Genomic DNA, 18251 nt, shown 5'->3' with positions numbered 1-18251 from the left:
AAAATCTGAACTGCTGCTATACTATTTCTGAACTGTCAAATGCTTAATTCCTTTCTACTTTCAGAATTAATGTTTCTGCTGTGTTTGTAAAACCAAGCTGTTGTCAGGAGAGAGGTTCCAGAATCCATGTGTTCTGGCTTTGTTAGCTCTTTCTTGTTGAGAAGCTTGGTCAGGTTGTGGGAGATGATCTTTTCTAGCCTGCTGTGGTGTGACAGCAAATGCCACAAAAAGGAACACCTGAAAATGACAGAAAATGTGCTCTACCACAGAACAAAATCCAAGAGCTATGTTGTTGTGGACCAGCTACTTGGATAGGCTCCACATGCTAACCTCCCTGGTATTATTTGGATCTTAAACTCGGGGAGGAAAAGAACCCATGTTTACATTTTCCCCTGTGGTATATCTTTTCAACAGCACCATGCTCTCCCTGCTGCTTGAAAGGATCAGTAAAAGAAGTTAGACATAATGGGTGGTAAGTTGATATGATTACAAGGTTCAGTGCCTTTGATGTCCACGGAGCTGCCAGGTAGGGTGATGCTATAATATTCTTTTTAAAAAAATCCCAGACAGGGTATTCTTGTTAATTGGATCTCTTACTATATTTGGAAGGCTGCCTGCACCACAGCGGTGTGTCAACGTCTCAAGGTGGGGTGTCCACTCAAAGGTACACCTTTACATGGGAAATTCTAGAAGCTTCCTAGGAGGTGTGGAGGTAGAGTGGCTTAGGGAAAGAAAAGAGAAAGGATACAGTAACTCAACTGTCAGCCTTGTCAGTTATTCTAAAGAACCATGGCAGTCTGGAAAGAAGGTTTCCAGCCTTCCACTTTTCTCCATACTGACTGTGGCAGACAATGATAGCTGTTCACAAAACCAGTTTCCCTCTTTTTCCTGAGTACCCAGTGAGTCTACCTTCCCCAGCATCCTTTGTAGTTGCACGTGGCCATGTGACTAAAGGAATGTGAAAAGTCTTAATGTGTGCTCCTTCCAGGTGTCGCCCTTAAAAGCCTTCTCAACCACCCCCCATATTCTGTTTTCCCCTCTCCTGGTTGATAGGATAGAGGTAACCCCTAGGGAGGCCTTGGAAGGCATGTGTTTCAGATGACAGAGCGACCAGCATCCTGTGACCCCGAATGACACTGTGGGGACAGATCCTCTCCAGATGACCAGGTGTACTCTTTGGGCACTTAGCTAAGCAAAAATAAAACTTCTATTGTGTTTGAGTCATTATACATTTGGGCATCTACTTGATACCAGAGTCTAATCTATCCTAATACACCACCCATCACTGACTCTTGAACTATCTGGCATCCCTAGTCCTGCTGATTTTATCTCCTAAGTAAGTCCTTCAAATGCTTCCTTTGTTTTCAGGAGAAAAACCTAAACTGTACCATAATCTATGAGAACATGTAAGATCTAGCCCCTGCCTACCCATACCTCCTCAGCCTCATATGCTACTTTCTTCTTTGCTCTTGATATTATAGCCACACCACCAGCCAGGTTTTAATTCTTTAAATGCAGCGTGCTCTTTCTACCTCAGGCCCTTTGCACATTCTGTTCCTATTTACTGAAACACTGCTTCTTCCCCTGATCCTTTATCACCGACTCAGTTTTCTGACCTCTTCAGAGAAGGAATAGAGAACAAGCATGGGAGTAATACAGTCAATTAGGTCATTTTTCAAGAAAAAACCTATCATACTCATTGCCTCATGCTGTTGATGCTTCAGGACTGGGAAGAATGTGTGAGGCTGTACTTTATAAGCTGAAAGCACATGTATGCAAAAAGTTGTTTAATGAAAAATTGCTAACAATTCAAACATGTGAGTCGGTCTAGGTAAATTACATAATATTCTTAACATAGGCTATTATATAGCCATTAAATTATGCTTATGATACAGACAAATGTTTATTACTGAGAGGAAATAAAGCAGGATAAAAGGGAATGATTAAGGAAATATAATAAAATGTCAGCTGTGGTTGAGTTTGGAGAGAACGACTTTGAACCAGCTTTTTTCTTTCCCTTTTGGCCTCCTGAGTTTTTCTGTGTTTTCTAAAATTTCTTTAGTACTTTAATATTTTATAATAAGAAAACAACAACTGTATCTGAATATCACATTGTATTATCATTACATATTTCATAACTTTTCTCCTTCCCAGACTGTGAGCTTCCTGAAAATTGTATCTTGTTTATCTGTGGCTCCTTGGATTAGGAGAAATCTGATCTAAGTTGGATTAAATATTCCACAAAAAACTGCCAAATGAATAACATGAATGAATTTGACATAAAATACTTCTTTAAGGAGGCCCTGATGGAGTCCCACTTCCCTGTCTATTATCAGAGTCTGGGTGGCAAATTCTCAAGCTAGAGTATTAGCTACTGGCAGTGTTATTGGTGCTCAGAGAATCCCACCTAACCAATCAGGAGGTCACTAAGCTGCCTGACTAGGAATGGGATAGAGATGTCCAAGAGTAAGGAAAGAGCCATAAGAGCCACTCACAGCAGCAAAGTAAAAGCAGTCCTCTGCCATTTGGCATTTAGCATTATAGCTGTCAGTATTTTAACTGGAGACTAAGCTCACAGATGATTTCCTTGTCCAGCTAACTTACTGTGTAATTAAAAGCAGGCTCTTTCCCACCTACTTTGAATGAGTATCTTGTTTAACAAAAGGAATAATGACAAATATACAAATATTTATTTTAGTTAATCAGCATTAATACAGATGGTTTGATGGGTAAAAACAAAAATAAAGACTGCAATGCCACAGCCAGGGAAAACTAGGTATAACCACCTAGGTTCTCACTATAAGGTTATCAAGTGAGCCTCTGGATGAAGTCCCAGAGAGAGGGCCCTAGGCGACACGGAAGAGTGACCAAAGCTTGTTTTAATGTCGTAGGCTCCCCAATGTAAATGCTTCCTCAACCAGATTCTGGTTCTCTCAATCTCCTTTAAATGCCCATTTCCTTGTTTTGCTGCCCTTTCCTCCCCTATTTTTTTTTTTTTGAGACAGAGTCTTGCTCTATTGCCCAGGCTGGAGTGCAGTGGTTCGATCTCAGCTCACTGCAAACTCTGCTCCTAGGTTCAAGTGACTCTCCTGCCTCAGCCTCCCGGGATTACAGGCACTTGCCACCACACCTGGCTAATTTTTGTATTTGGTAGAGATGGGGTTTCACCATGTTGGCCAGGATGGTCTCGAACTCCTGACCTCAGGTGATCCACCCACCTCGGCCCGCCAAAGTGCTGTGATTACATGTGTGAGTCCCCGCACCTGGCCCCTCCCCTATTCTTTTACTCCTACCAGTTCCACCTCTCAAGAAGATACACAACATGATCCATCATATCACCAGTGTTTCCTCACCAAAGCATGTGTCCATAGTGATCAGGTGTGTGTTGGGGGGTGATGGTTCTGCAGAAAGGGCCCTACTGGCACCACCATTAATCCCTGCAGAGAGGGGTAGCTCATTCATGCCAGTCCCTGTCAGGGGTTTTGTCTTACTATCTATCTAGGAGTACAGGGACTGAAGGGACTTGGTTCTAGATTTCACTGATGAGGCTGGAAGGGAAGCATCACAAAGGCCATAAGACAGTTTACAAAGGCGAAGCTAATGCACATTTACAAAGATAGATTTACATTTCAGATATCCTAATTTTTTTTTGAGACAGGGTTCTCGCTCTGTCACCCAGGCTGGAGTGCTGTGGCATGCCTATGGCTCACTGCAGCCTTGACCTCTGGGCTCAAACGATCCTCCCATCTCAGCCTCCCTAGTAGCTGAGACTACAGGCATGCGCCATCACACCTGGCTAATTTTTGTATTTTTTGTAGAGACAAGGTTTTGCCATGTTGCCTAGGCTGGTCTTCAACTCCAGGGCTCAAGTGATCTGCCCACCTCAGCTTCCCAAAGTGCTGGGATTACAGGTGTGAGCCACCAGGTCTGGCCATATTTCAGATATCCTAAAGCTATCAGAATATTTCAGAGAAAATCAGACTTGGCTATTATTTGGAAACAGTAAGTCCTAGGTTAAGATATTCCTCCTATTTACTCTAAAATGGGTTTTCTGGTCTTATAAGTAACAAAGTGAGGTAAACCTTCAGATGATAAAGATCTAAGATGAATAAACCACCAAAGCATGGGGTGCCACAGCCTGTCTACTCTGCCCATAGGGTATGATCGGGGAACATGGGTTTGGCGTGGCCATGCCACTGTGAGTATATCTGATGAGGACAGCAATCAGAACGCTAGCTGTCCAATGGCACAAGAACCATTCATTTCTTCATCCCGTTGTGGCAGTGAAACCCCTAGGGTACACATCACAAATGAGTGGTCTACAGGAAGGGAAAAATAGTAGCTGGGCCTCATTCTGCTATGTGTAGGTGTTTTCTGTCTTTTAATTGAAGGTAAATATTTTTATACATAGCATATTACCACCCCCTATTGTCTACTACTCCTTGCTTCCCTGTGCCTTCCTGGTCCCCGCTGGCCTCTGAGTATGCAAAGCCCACCTGAGGGCAATGCCTTTATCAGAACTCCACTGGCTATCTTCTTTAATAACTCCTGCCCACTTCTGATCCGAGCAAGCTCCAGGCTGCTATTGGCCTTACCTCTTGCTGTCTTTCTCATATCCATCCAGTCCTTACCTTCCCATTCCCACTGCCCTGAGTTCAGGCTTCCATGACCTCTCCTCTAAACGACAGTGATGGGTCTTACCTGGCCTTTCTGCCCTAGTATTTCCCTTTTTCAATCTATTCTCTTCAATGCTTTGCTTTTGGAAGCGTGGCTCTTTAATGTCACTTCCCACCTGCATTTCTGCACTCTGGGCTCCACCCAGACTAAAGCTCACACTGTTCTCTTATAGCCCAGAGGATTTTCTACTTCCATGAATTTATCACTCTCCTTCGTCCACTTGAAACTCCTTGCCCCCATCTTTGCATGTTCACATTCTATCTGTATGGAAGGCTAAGATTAAAGAAAAACACACACATAAAAAGATCAATTTTACCTACCTGTCCCAGTCAGAATTAATCTTTCCTCCTCTAAATTTCTACAGCGCTTTCTACTTTCAGAGGGACTGAGGTTCATGCTTTGGCTTTCCTACTAGCACTATATCCCTGAGAGTAAAATTTGTGTCTAATTTGTCTTTGTATCCCCAACCTAGCACAGGGCTCCATTAACATGTGAACAAATACATGGATTTCTCACCTGCAACCTGGCAGTTAATTGTCACATTCACTCCCTGCACTGTTTTGATGGTGCTTCCTATATCGACTGTGACTGCAGGCTTCTCCGTGTTGATCACGGTCATTCGTGATGTTTTCACTAGTGGCTTTCCTGAAGATAGATAAGAAAGAATATGAGATGTTACTTGGTGGTGACTGTGGAAATTGGGGCATTCCTTTGAAATGTGGGCTAACCACCAATGCATGGCTGGTCTATCCAGACTTTTGCAAATAACTATGTTTTCTCTTGAAAAATTGTAAGTGCACAGTATAAAAGCATCTACCTACCTACCTACCTACCTACCTACCTACCTACCTACCTACCATAGTGTTGTCAGTAAAAGACCAAGGATTGAAGAGTTTGAAGATAGAGCATGTTATACAAATTGAGATGATTTATGCATTCTAATCATTAAATTAATAACCCTTGACATCATGTTTTACAGGGCCTTTTTTAAAAATTAATTTTCAATTAATTTTAGATTAATTGTAGATTCACATGCAATTATAAGAAGTAATAGAGAGCGCTGGGTGCAGTGGCTCATGCCTGTAGTCCCAGCACTTTGGGAGGCTGAGGTGGGTGGATTACTTGAGGCCAGGAGTTTGAGACTAGCTTGGCCAACATGGTGAAACTCCATCTCTACTAAAAATACAAAAATTAACCAGGTGTGGTGGCATGCAACTGTAATCCCAGCTACTCAGGAGGCTGAGGCATGAGAATCGCTTGAACATGGGAGGTAGAAGTTGTAATGAGCCGAGATCACACCACTGCACTCCAGCCTGGGTGACAGGGTGAGACTCTGTCTCAAAAAAGAAATGATACAGAAGACAAATACTGCATTATCTCACTTATATGTAGAATCTAAAGAAGTTGATCTCATAGAAGTTGAGAGTAGCACAGTGGTTACCAGAGACTGGGGAAGGGAGTGGGGAGAGGAAGATAGGGAGATATTGGTCAAGAGGCACAAAATTATAGTTACATAGGAGGAATAAGTTCTGGTATTATATTACACAGTAGGGTGACTATGTGTATATTTCAAAATATCTAGGAGAAAGGATTTTGAATGTCCTGACCACAAAGAAATGATAAATGTAAGAAGCGATGGATATGCTAAATACCCTGATTTGATTTTTATACAATGTATACCTGTATCCAAAAGAATCAGACTGTTCCCCAAAAATATGTACAATTATTATGTGTCAACGAAAAAATTTTGAAAAGCATGATACATAAAAAGAAAAGTTTGTCTTTCTGTGCCTGGCTTATTTCACTTAACATAATAACCTCCAGGTTCATCCATGTTGCTGCAAATAACAGGATTTCTTTTTTTTTTTTCCCCCTCTTTTTTTTTTGTTTTTGAGACAGGGATGGTCTTGCTTTGGCATCCAGGCTAGAGGGCAGTGGTGTGATCTTGGCTCACTGCAGCCTCTGCCTGTCAAGTTCAAGTGATCCTTCCACCTCAGCCTCCTGGGTAGCTGAAAGTACAGGTGTATGCCATCACACCTGGATATAATTTTTTTTTTTGTTTTTTTGTTTTTTTGGTTTTTTTTTTTGTAGATACAGGGTTTCCCAATGTTGCCCAGGCTAGTTTCAAACTCCTGGGCTCAAGCAATCCACCCACCTCAGTCTTTCGAAGTGCTGGGATTACAGGCATGAGCCACCACACCTGGCCTCATTCTTTTTTATGGTGGAAAAGTGTTCCACTGTACATATATACCACATTTCCTTTATGTATTCATCTGTTGATGGACACTTAAGCTGATTCTATATCTTAGATATTGTGAATAGTGCTGCAGTAAATATTGGAGTGCAGATATCGCTTTGATTACTGTTTTCATTTCCTTTGCATATATACCCAGGAGTAGGATTGCTGGATCATATGGAAGTTCTAGTTTTAATTTTTTGAGGAACATCTACACTGTTTTCTATAATGGCTATACTAATTTACATTCCCATTAACAATGTATAAGAATTCCCTCTTCTCCACATCAGCACCAATATTTGCTTTTTTTTTTTTTTTTTTTTTTGGTCTTTTTGATAGTATCCATTCTAATAGAGGTAAGGTGATATCTCATTTTGGTTTTGGTTTACATTTCTCTGAAGATTAGTGATGTGGAGCATTTTTCATATGCCTGTTGGCCATCTGTATGTCTTCTTTTGAGAAATGTCTATTTAGGTCTTTTGCCCTTATTAATTAACTAATTAAGTTCAAGGGCACACGTGCAGGGTTGTTACATAGGTAACCTTGTGTCATGGGAGTTTGTTGTACAGATTATTTCGTCAGTCAGGTATTAAACCTAGTAGTCAATAGTTATTTTTCCTGATCCTCTCCCTCCTCCTGCCCTCCACCAGGCCCCAGCATCTGTTGTTTTCCTCTGTGTGTCCATGTGTTCTCATCATTTAGCTCCCAGTTATAGGTGACAACATGCAGTATTTGGTTTTCTGTTCCTGCATTAGTTTGCTAAGGATAATGGCCTCCAGCTCCATCCATGTTCCTACAAAGAATTTGATCTTGTTCTTTTTTATCTTTTGTCCATTTTTGAAAATTAATTTTTTGTTGTTGTTGAGTTGTTGGAGTTCCTTACATATTGTGAATATTAATCCCTTGCCAGATAAAGAGGTTGCAAATATTTTATCTCATTCTGTAGACTGTCTTTTTATTCTGTTGATTGTTTTCTTTGCTGTGCAGAAGCTTTTTAGTTTGATGTAACCAACAAGGACACAACAACAAAAAGGAAGCTACAGGGTAAGATCCCTGAAGAACATGTATATACAAATTCTTAACAATATACTAGCAAACCAAATTCAACAGCACATTAAAAAGGCTGAGGCAGGAGAATCACTTGAACCCAAGAGGCAGAGGTTGCAGTAAGCTGAGATTGTGCCACTGCATTCCAGCCTGGTGCCAGAGTGAGACTCCATCTCAAATAATAATAATAAAAAGAATACATAGGGGGAAGCATCACACTCACTACCTAATTTTAAAATATACTATAAAGCTACAGTAACCAACACAGCATGGTATTGCCATAAAAATAGACACATAAACCCATGGAACAGAATAGAGAACACAGAAATGAATCCACATACTTACAGCCAACTCATTTTCAACAAAACTGCCAAGAACACAGAACAGAGAAAGGACAGTCTCCTCAATAAATGGTGCTGGGAAAGCTGAAGCTAGACCCCTAGTTCTTACCACACAAAAATTAAAAATGAAGGATCAAAGATTTAAATGTAAGACTCAAAATGATAAAACTACTAGGAAAAAACATAGAGGAAACACTTCATGACATTAGTCTGGGCAGCAATTTTTTGGAAAAGATCCTAAAAACATAAGCAACAAAAGCAAAAATGGGATTATGTTTTTGATATCAAGTTTAAGAACTATTTACTTAGATCTAGATCCTGATGATTTTTCCTATTTTTTTCTAAATGTTTTATAGTTTTATATTTTATGTTTAAGTCTGTGATACATTTTGAATTAATTTTTAGATAAGATGTGAGAGGTCACATTTAGATAGGAGGTCAAAGCCCATTTATTTTTTGACTATGGATGTCTAATTGCTCTCTCACCACTTCTTGAATAGGTTATCTTTCCTACATTGAATTGCTTTTGCACTTTTGTCAAAATTAGTTGGACACAGTTGTGTAGATCTGTTTCTGAGGTCTCTATTCTCTATTCTCTATTCTGTTCCACTGATTTATGTGTCTATCCCTCTACCAGTACCACACAGTCTTATTTATTGTAGTTATATAATTAATTCTGAAATTAGGTTCGCTGATTTCTCCTGCTTCTTGGCTATTCTAGTTCCTTTGCTTTTTCATATACATTTTAGAATAATCTTCTCTACATGTATAAAATATTAGTAAGATTATGATAAGAATTAAACATGTATATTAGGAAAGAAATGACATCGTGACTTTGTTGTGTTTTCCAATCCATGAACATTGTATGTATGTCTATTTATCTTCTTTAATTTAGATCTTCTTTAATTTCTTTCATCAGAGTTTTGTTGTTTCTGAGATACAAGTCCTGTTATATTTTGTTACATTAACCTAATTATTTTGGTTTTCTTTTGATTGTCTATATAGACAATCATTTCATCTGCAAATAGGGACAAGTTGTATTTCTTTATTTCCAGTCTCTATGCCTTTTATTTCCTTTTCTTACATAACGGCACTGGGTAGAAGTTCTAGCACTATAATGAATAAGGGTGGTGAAGGTGGTTTTTTTCATGATGTCTAGGTTTCAATTGAAACCTGTATATTTTTCTAGTTATGAGACTTTGGATCTTATTTAAACCTTCAGTTTTAGCTGCTTTCTATAAAATCACTCAGGTGTGGGAGCAGGGACATGCCTCCTTGTTACTACCCAGTGCAGGTTAAGTCCAAGTTCTCCACTTGGCCTCTTCTGTTACTCAAGTTGGGGGCTCCTCATTACTGCTAGGCAGGAGTGGGAGTTCTGGATCCCCACACAGTCCCCACTACACAGCTGTGGGAGAAGCCTCCTCACCTTGGGCAGGTGGTACAAGTCCTCACTCTCCAAGGGACCTCCTCTTCACCATCCCAGTGGGGAGGGGAATGTGGGCACTGTAGGGTGAAGGTGGAACTCCAGGCTCCCCATGTGGTCTCCACATTACGCTCTGGTAGGTGTAATGAATGAGGACTGAAAATCTCTGATACTCCCCTCCATGAGGGTTGGGGGGCACCTCATTTGAGGCTGGCTGCAGGGGAATCTAGGCTTCCTGCTCAGCCTTTGCTGGTGTGGGTAGTGGTGGACGCAGTGTTTTTGGTGGCATCTGGTAGCCTAGAGTAGAATTTGCTAAAGGTTTTCTGTCTTCTATGATTCCCCTTTCCTGGTCCTTTGGTTAGAGAGAGAGAAGGCTTCTAGGCTTCTAGCTGGTGTTTTTTGTTTTTGTTTTTGGTACTCATTGGTGTTTACCAGTAGCCAGCTTCTTGAGCTCCAAGTTTGTGATTTATGAGGCAAAAAGAAAATCCAACAAATTTACAGTTTGATTTCCAAGGTCTTTGGTCAGGTGGCATTCTTCCCTTTACTTTTCAATCTCCTTATGTGTGTTTTATATATAATGTACAGGACCTTTAGTGGTACTTAGCAGTAAGAATAGGGAATAGTATAAATATGCCATCTTCCCAGAAGTCGAAGTCCTGTGTACATTGTGTTTTCATAGGCCTTTATCAATTGGAAATAAAATACAGCACTTTGTGCACATGACTACAAAATACAATGAAAAGACTCATTCATCGAACACCTTGGGGAAATAGGGTCCACATGAGATCATATTCATATAACCAAAGCTTAACCTTTGGCAAGTGGATTTAATTTTGTTTTAACCATTTTATAGGCAGGATATTCTACAATTACATTCACTCTTCTCTGCTTTCATTAAATGTGAAGAAAACCTTAATTCAGAAATGCCCTTTGGAGTCTTATACTTGCTTTTTATATTTTTTGTTTTCTCCGTTATCTATTTATCCTGTATTCCTGCTTGTACCGTCCCACAGCCTCATAATAGAAGCTATCCCTCTTTATTCTTTGCCATTTTATTTGCCTTCTAGGCATAGGTAATTAAGCTCATCAAAACTGTGTTCAAGGGCAGAAACTTGAATAATGTTCTGAGAAGCTCACCTTGGAATGCATGCATAGGCTCTATTTTGACTGTTCAGGGGACTTTTTCCTTATACCACTTATATTCCATACATTTGAGATTATGTATCATGTGATGAGTGATTTAGTACTATAATGATTGTTGAGCATAGTAAATGCATGGCCACAGTGGGAGGAAGCAGTTGGAATGATATTGAATTAGCACTGGTATAAATGACCTCTCCTCCCTACTCAGAGTTAGAGCTACTCAGCTCTGACTCCAAATCTACCCTACATCTTACCAGCATCTCTGTTGCTATGATCTAATGCTACTATAATCTCTGGATGGACTACTATACAGCCTAACTGGTCTTCTGGCTTTCACTCTTCCTTTACTACAGTTTTATGGCAGCCAGAGTGATCTTGCTAAAACATGAATCAAACCATACAACTTTTCTGCTTAAACTTTCCAGTCCCTTTTCAGTACAATTAAAACAAAATTTGAAGCTCTTTTTCTTTTCTTTTTTTGTTTTTGAGACCGAGTCTCACTCTTGTTGCCCAGGCTGGAGTGCAATAGCGGGATCTCAGTTCACTGCAACCTCTGCCTCCTGGGTTCAAGTAATTCTCCTGCTTCAGTCTCCTGAGTAGCTGGGATTAGAGGCATGCACCACCACAACCAGCTAATTTTGTATTTTTAATAGAGATGGGGTTTCACTATGTTGGTCAGGCTGGTCTCAAATTCCTGACCTCAGGTGATCCACCTGCTTTGGCCTCCCAAAGTGCTGGGATTACAGGTGTGAGCCACCATGCCTGGCCTCAAGCTCCTTTTCGTGACCAGCCATCCGCTGTACATTAAGACCCAGTGGTCTACATCACCTACCTCACTTAGCCCACACTCCCCATCAATCACAGTGCTCCAGCACACTGGTCTTCCTTTCCTCCAACCTGGCCATTCCCCGTCCCTCACATCTTCCACCGACAGACTTCTGCATGGCTCTCTTCTGGTCATTCAGATCTCTGTGCAAATAACACCTCCCAGTGAGGCCTTTTCTAACCACTCCATAGAAAGCATGCATCCCTGTGTGTGGCACGGGAGTGAAGAGATGTATACTTTAGATGGAGGCAACTTTACTTTTTTCATAAGCACTAGAACTAGCAGAATTTATCTTCTATATTTGTGTATCTCCCCCCAGCCCCTGCTAGTTCATTATGTAATTTTGATAACATCAGAGATCACATCTGTCTTGTTCTCTTCTTTATTTCTATCACCTAGGCCTGGCACCTAGTAGATTCTCTATAAATATCTGTTAAATGAAAATATGTATTTATATGGTGTGCTATGTGCGTTACCTGGATTTTTTGCATAACAACCCTGAGAGGCAGAAACAACAGTACTATCTTTTACATACACAAAGAACTCAGACTCAGAAAGGCCCCATGGTTTGTCCAAGGCAACAGAATAGCAAGTTATAGGGCTGAACTGGAGCCCAGGTCTTTGACCTAAAGTCTGGTGCTTGTGATAGGTAATCCCAAGTCTTTGTCTGTGGGCTGGCTGCCTCAGAATCCCCAGGGCACTTGTTTAAAATATAATCTGTCCTGCTATAAGACAAGAGTTGCTCTACTGTGTTATAAAAACAACTGTGCCAATGGGGAAAATGAGGTTAGGGACCGGAGGGCTTTAGAGTCACAATTACCAAGTTATTTTTCCTACAGGAATTTTAATAATAAAGGTGTTTTTTTATAGCTGCAAGTGTATAGCTATAAAATTCAAATGTTACTGAATTAAATCCAGCCCTTAATTAATTATATTGAGCTTTTGCTGGAAAGTAAAGGCCTTTTTTTCTCGCCAGAAGCACTGTTGTTACACAGGCTACTTCTTATACATTCTTATTACTTTCATGATCCATTGTTAAGACAAAGCACAAAGTTATCCAGCTATTTATAATCAGTAGAGATTTATAATGAAAATAATGTTTCTTAATCAATTGACCCTCTTAGACCTATTAGAAAAATGTTAGCATATATTTTGAGTCCCGCTTCAGAACTACTAAATCTGAATCTCAGATGACAAGGTAGAAGCTGTAATCTCTATTTTTAACAAGTTCCTAGGTGATTCTGCTATGCAGGCAGGTTTGATATTCAATACGTTGTACTCTTTTAGTTTTTCTTTAACTGGTTCCTCTTATTCCTGGTGAGAGATATCTTTTGAGATACCACTTGATCTCTATTAGATTTTTTTCAAGCTGGAGCTGCTATTTTAGTGACCAACTTAAAAAAATCAGCATAAGCCTACTTTAGATGACCTGGTTGATCACCTACTAATTGATTACTGCTGTGTGATGACTGCCATGTAATTGCCAATACCTATGTTTGTGGACATGATTACAATCACATTGATATTAACTAGTACTAGTTTAACCATAGAAGTTAACTAAGGAGAATAGAACAAAGATGCAGAGAAGGAGTGAAATGATAAATTATACATTTGTGTTAAGATAACAAAAGCCACAGCACGCTGTACCAAAAGGGCTTTCAGAATAGGAAAAACAGAAAAAGGTGCTGAGAGCTAAATCATCATCACTAAGCCCTCAGCAGCATGAGCCGCGCCTCAGCAGTCAGTCCTATGCATGCTTTGTGAACAGCCATTTAGTTTTAGCAAGTCAGCATCAGCTCACAGATTAGTGTTAATGTATAGAAATTGATAGGGTTTACATTCTTTCATTTAATCTGTAAATGTATTTGTGTTGTAGCTGAATGAGAGCCATACAAACAGAAGGAGATTACGCTCAGTTTTATATCTGTATAAATTTAAGAAAAAATAAGGAAACAGAAATAAAGGCAAGCTTTTCAATTAATCAGGCACAATATGAGAAGTGAAGCCCCTGCAAGATAGTCAGATACAGAAACAGAAGCGTTACGAGAATCATTTTTGCGTGGTTCCTTCAGACCTCACTGTACTCACAGCACAGCTTTTGGATTATAGTTCCTGTTAGAAGTGATGTAACAGAGGAAACAGAGCCTCATTAGTAAAGGAGGGCAGCTCTTATACAAAAGGCGAGCCTGACATATGGCTAAAACTTGTACGTCAGCATCCAAGGATATGAAGGCCATTGAGGAAGGAGCATGGCCTTGTGATGCCTTTAAAACCAGAGGTGTTCAGCAAACCAGGAACCATCTTGATCCTGAAGGATGAGGACCTCTGGAGAGACAGGCAGGGACAGACAGGTAACCCCTGGAATCCCTGGAAACCCATTCCTGCACATAGTCTGGGCTCTGGTTCAGGTCTCTCTCCTATGTGATTTGGGGTAAAATCAAAATTCAGTGGGAAAAAAATCTGAACATACGTGTTTGAAAAATATCTTTGGCCTAATATAAAGGTGATTGAGAGAGAAGCCAGAGGAGATGGAAAGTTTGTTTTTTGAATGAAGCCAAGAGTAGAAAGCATTGTAAGTACTGTTTACTCAGGGCTGAATCCCAGGCCTCTGCTAATAGAAACTTTGTTTAAAATGTCATGCTGCCTTCCATTTTAGAAGCCATGGCAGAGAATGACTTGCTATCAGCCAAACCCTTTTCCTCTTCTTCCTGTGCACACAGCTAGATAATTTTCCAGCCTTTTTGCGGTTAGGTGTGAGCATGGAACTGAGTTCTAGCAGATGGAACATGAACAGACGTGAAGTGTGCCACTTCTTGGCCCAAAATACAAAAACTCTCTTGTGCAATTCTTTTAGACTTTATGTGAGCAAGAAATAAACTATCATATTTTAGCCATCATATATTTATAGGTTTGTATTTTTGTAACAGTTAGTAAGTGCCATTTAACCCAGGCTTAATGAGTATTTGTTGACTCTTTGAATGGGTGAATCCAATGGGTCTTCCTTCCATTCCTCTAACATTGTAAGTCACAAATATACTTGAAAATAATTTCCCCTAGTCTTAGCCATCAACAATGAGTTGTACTTCAAGGACATAGATTCTCTGTTTGGCTAAGGCAGTTTAGGCTAGGAAGTGTGCATGTGTGTTCATTCTCAGGGAGAAGAGAGACTTGTGGAAGATAACTAGAAATGGGGCAACAGCAGACACAAGGGCTGCAGGTTGGGCAGATTTGGCAGGTTTGGAGATGACATGAGAGCTTCAGAAAGGGCCCACAAACAGCAAATAGGTTTGAGATCCTGAAGCCAAATGTAATGACTGATAGAGTTTTCCTGGAGTACTGTGCAGACACGGATCCTGAGTTACATTCATAAGGGCTGAAGAGCAAAAATACACGATGAGCTAGTGATGCCTGCATTGGGCAGGAGCAGGAGAAGGGGCTGCCTACAGGTTAGGTGTCCCGACCTCATCTCTGCATAGTGTAGCTGAGTACCCTTAGGCAAGTTATTTAATCTCTGTGCCTCAGTTTTCTACTTCTACAGTGTCTGAGAGGAGTAAGTAAATGGATGCATGCAGAGCTGTGAGAACAATGGCTTTGCACAGCAGGAAGTTTGAATAAATGCTGGCTATCACCAGCACTATCTCTGCTATAACACAATGAAATAATCTGTATAACAAATCCCTGTGACATGAGTTTACCTGTATAAAAAACCTGGACATGCACCCCCCGAACCTAGAAGTTAAAAAAAGGTAAAGAACTTTTTGGTAATAGTTACATAACTATATAAGTTTGCTAAATAAATCTCTAAATTGCACATTCACAAAGAATTTTATGATATGTAAATTATATCTCAATAAAGGTAAAAAATAGTTTTAACCTAATTTTGCCTGTTTTTGTTTAGAGTCAACAATGTGACTACTAATTAATTGCCTTGCATAAAAGATGAGAAGGAATTAGAACTGTTATGCCTCTGAAACTCTGCTTAGTTGGCATGCCTTCAGCATAAGTATTACAGGGCCCTTAGCACTTGAGGAAGTAGGTAGGGCTTAGACTGCCTTTTCCCAGACATTCCCAGGCTGCATGGCATCCTTCTCATATCCTTGTTTCTATTACCATTCTCTTTCAATATTTAGATATTTTTTGCCAATGTCGGTGGGTCAGGTGGGTCAGGTTGCTCAGGTTACTACCATTACCTCTTCTAATTATTTAATTGATGTTGATGGTTTCTACGTAGAATAAGGCCGGAAGTGGTTCTGCCACAAATTCTTTGCATGTTCCACTGCAAGAGTCCTAGCCAAGGGACCCCATACTTAGTACAGCCATGTGATGCTGCAGCCTCTCTAGAAACCACTAACGAAGGATGTTCGTGTCCACCACCTGTCCAACCACCATCCTTCCTGCGTTCCATTGAACAGATGTTGGAATTGCTTTTTTGAGATTGAGATGTGCCAACTTGAACCGCTTGTGCTTTCTTTTTTATTTCCTCTAGTCAACTGGGGAGCTGAGTGAGATTCTCCTGCTATACTCTCATCAGTTTTAAGTTCTATAAAAGTTTGAGGTCTTTCATGGGCATTCTCTACATTTGTACTTACTGAGAAAAACTTAAGGGCCTTAGCTATTCAGTATTCTAACAGATTTTGAAATCTCCTTGATGTCAGCTTAGATCAGTCAATGGCTATTACCATGTGGCCCAGAGAACACAGTCAAACCTGTCCACCTTTCCTTTTTTTTTTTTTTTTTTTGAGATGGAGTTTTCCTCTTGTTGCCCAGGCTGGAGTGCAGTGGCATGGTCTTGGCTCACTGCAACCTCTGTCTTCTGGGTTCAAGCGATTCTCCTGCCTCAGCCTTCCGAGTAGCTGGGATTACAGGTGCTTGCCACCATGCCCGGCTAATATTTATATTTTTAGTAGAGATGGGGTTTCGCCATGTTGGCCAGGCTGGTCTCAAACTCCTGACTTCAGGTGATCTGCTCGCCTCAGCCTCCCAAAGTGCTGGGTTTACAGGCATGAGTCACTGCACCTGGACCACCTTTCCTTTTGATCTAGTACATGGGAGTAAATCTTCCTTTGTTAGCCTTTGCATTGGTGACAAGGTCCTCTGTGAGTCTAACTCTTTATGAAGCAAAACCCTCCTTTGTTAACAGAGCTGCTGGGTGAAAAATTCAGAAATGCCAATTTGAAGTGACTTACATTATGATAAGCTTACACAATTGCTCGTCTTTTATTGTAACTACTAAATCATGATGGGGAGGGACAGAGGAAGAAGAATTTCAAAAAACTGCCTTTTATTTTTATTTTCCCAGTGAGGTTTCTGTGATCTCTTTATTAGACACAATGTGTATCAGCTATTCAACTCATAAAGAGCAAAAAAACATGCCAGGAAAGGAGAAATATTTTCTGTCTCTCCCTTCCTGTGAAAACGTCAGATGAGCTCATCTGTGTTCTCTCCTTTCAATGAAAAATACACTCATCCCTCAGCCCTCATTTTATTCTCATTTCCCACTGATGATGTCAGGCAGGCCTTACAGTATCTCTTTTGTGATCTTATAAAATCAATAACAACCAAAAACGTTTCCCTCTTGTCGATGACCTCACCAATGGTCTATACCTGGAGAGGCCCTTATCTGCATTGGTAAGTGCAGCTAAACTCCACGGATCCAGACTGAAGCAATTTACCAGGAAACTACTTCCTTTCCTTCAAAACCTTGCCTAGGCCATTCAGATTTGGAAGATTTCTGAGCAAGATGGCTGAGTGCTGAATTTAACAGGCCAAGATGATTCTCCAATCTCTGTGTTTATGCCTGTACACATCAGAGACTGTCCTTTACCTAGCCCTGTTTATTCCTGAACACAAATTCACACTTCAGAGTGTTAGGTATGTGACATTTTGGTGACATTCCTATCATCCCCTCCCTGCAATCCTCCCCTCCTAAGCTACTTTCATCTACACCCGGAGCAGTGAAACAGGCATCCAGTTAAGTGCATTCAGAAAGAGGAATTTTGTGCCATTCGGTCTAAATGGCTGTGAGTTCCCTGGGCTGTTCCAGGGAGGTAGGGAGGGAAATACTGGCCATCTCCATGCTGAGAGATGCTTGCAAGGTACTCCCAAATCCCTGAGACTTAAAGATAAAATCAACACATAATGGAAGATTTGAGAGAGGAGCAAAAGGCACAAGACAGTATTTTACAGGCCAGACATGGCAGAGCAAGGAAGGTTTGGCTGTATTCTATGTCTAAAACTAAATGGTGTTTACATGTTCAAAGAAAACTTGTGTACAGAATAAGAAATAGAACTGAAATGAATCTGAGAGGCAGAATTGGCAAGACACTGGATCCAGGGGATGGGGCAAACTTAATGTCAGGCATCTTGCTGTGGGCCGGGGAGAGCCCGCCAGGCCTCTCTCTCTGTGGCCCGTGTGAAATATTCATCACAAGTCACCTCCCTTGCTCTGAATCCAGGTGCCCCAAGTACTTTCCAGATGGCTATCCTAGCGTCCCTAGTTGACACTGAGACATTGAGAGAGCTGCTATACAAAGAATTTGTGAGCATTCTGGTCCCTGA

At 40.7% G+C, this 18251-nt stretch overlaps 1 protein-coding gene across 4 annotated transcripts in view; it reads right to left on the bottom strand.

Annotated features, from left to right (window-relative positions):
• The window catches only part of LOC105489066 (ADAMTS like 1), a 950014-nt gene that overhangs the window by 71291 nt on the left and 860472 nt on the right, over positions 1-18251 (bottom strand). For 3 of the 4 annotated variants that reach the window (XM_011753699.3, XM_011753700.3, XM_011753702.3), the window contains one exon: positions 5194-5322. The exons of the other annotated variant lie outside the window; for it this stretch is intronic. In XM_011753699.3, coding sequence (XP_011752001.2) covers positions 5194-5322 — 129 coding nt within the window. The remainder of the gene's footprint in view (positions 1-5193; positions 5323-18251) is intronic. 4 annotated transcript variants of the gene reach the window in all.

This window comes from Macaca nemestrina, chromosome 14 (genome assembly GCF_043159975.1).
Source record: "Macaca nemestrina isolate mMacNem1 chromosome 14, mMacNem.hap1, whole genome shotgun sequence".
NCBI lineage: Eukaryota > Metazoa > Chordata > Mammalia > Primates > Cercopithecidae > Macaca > Macaca nemestrina.
The sequence above is the reverse complement of the archived record's forward strand: the minus strand, read 5'-3'. Positions and strand labels throughout refer to the sequence as shown.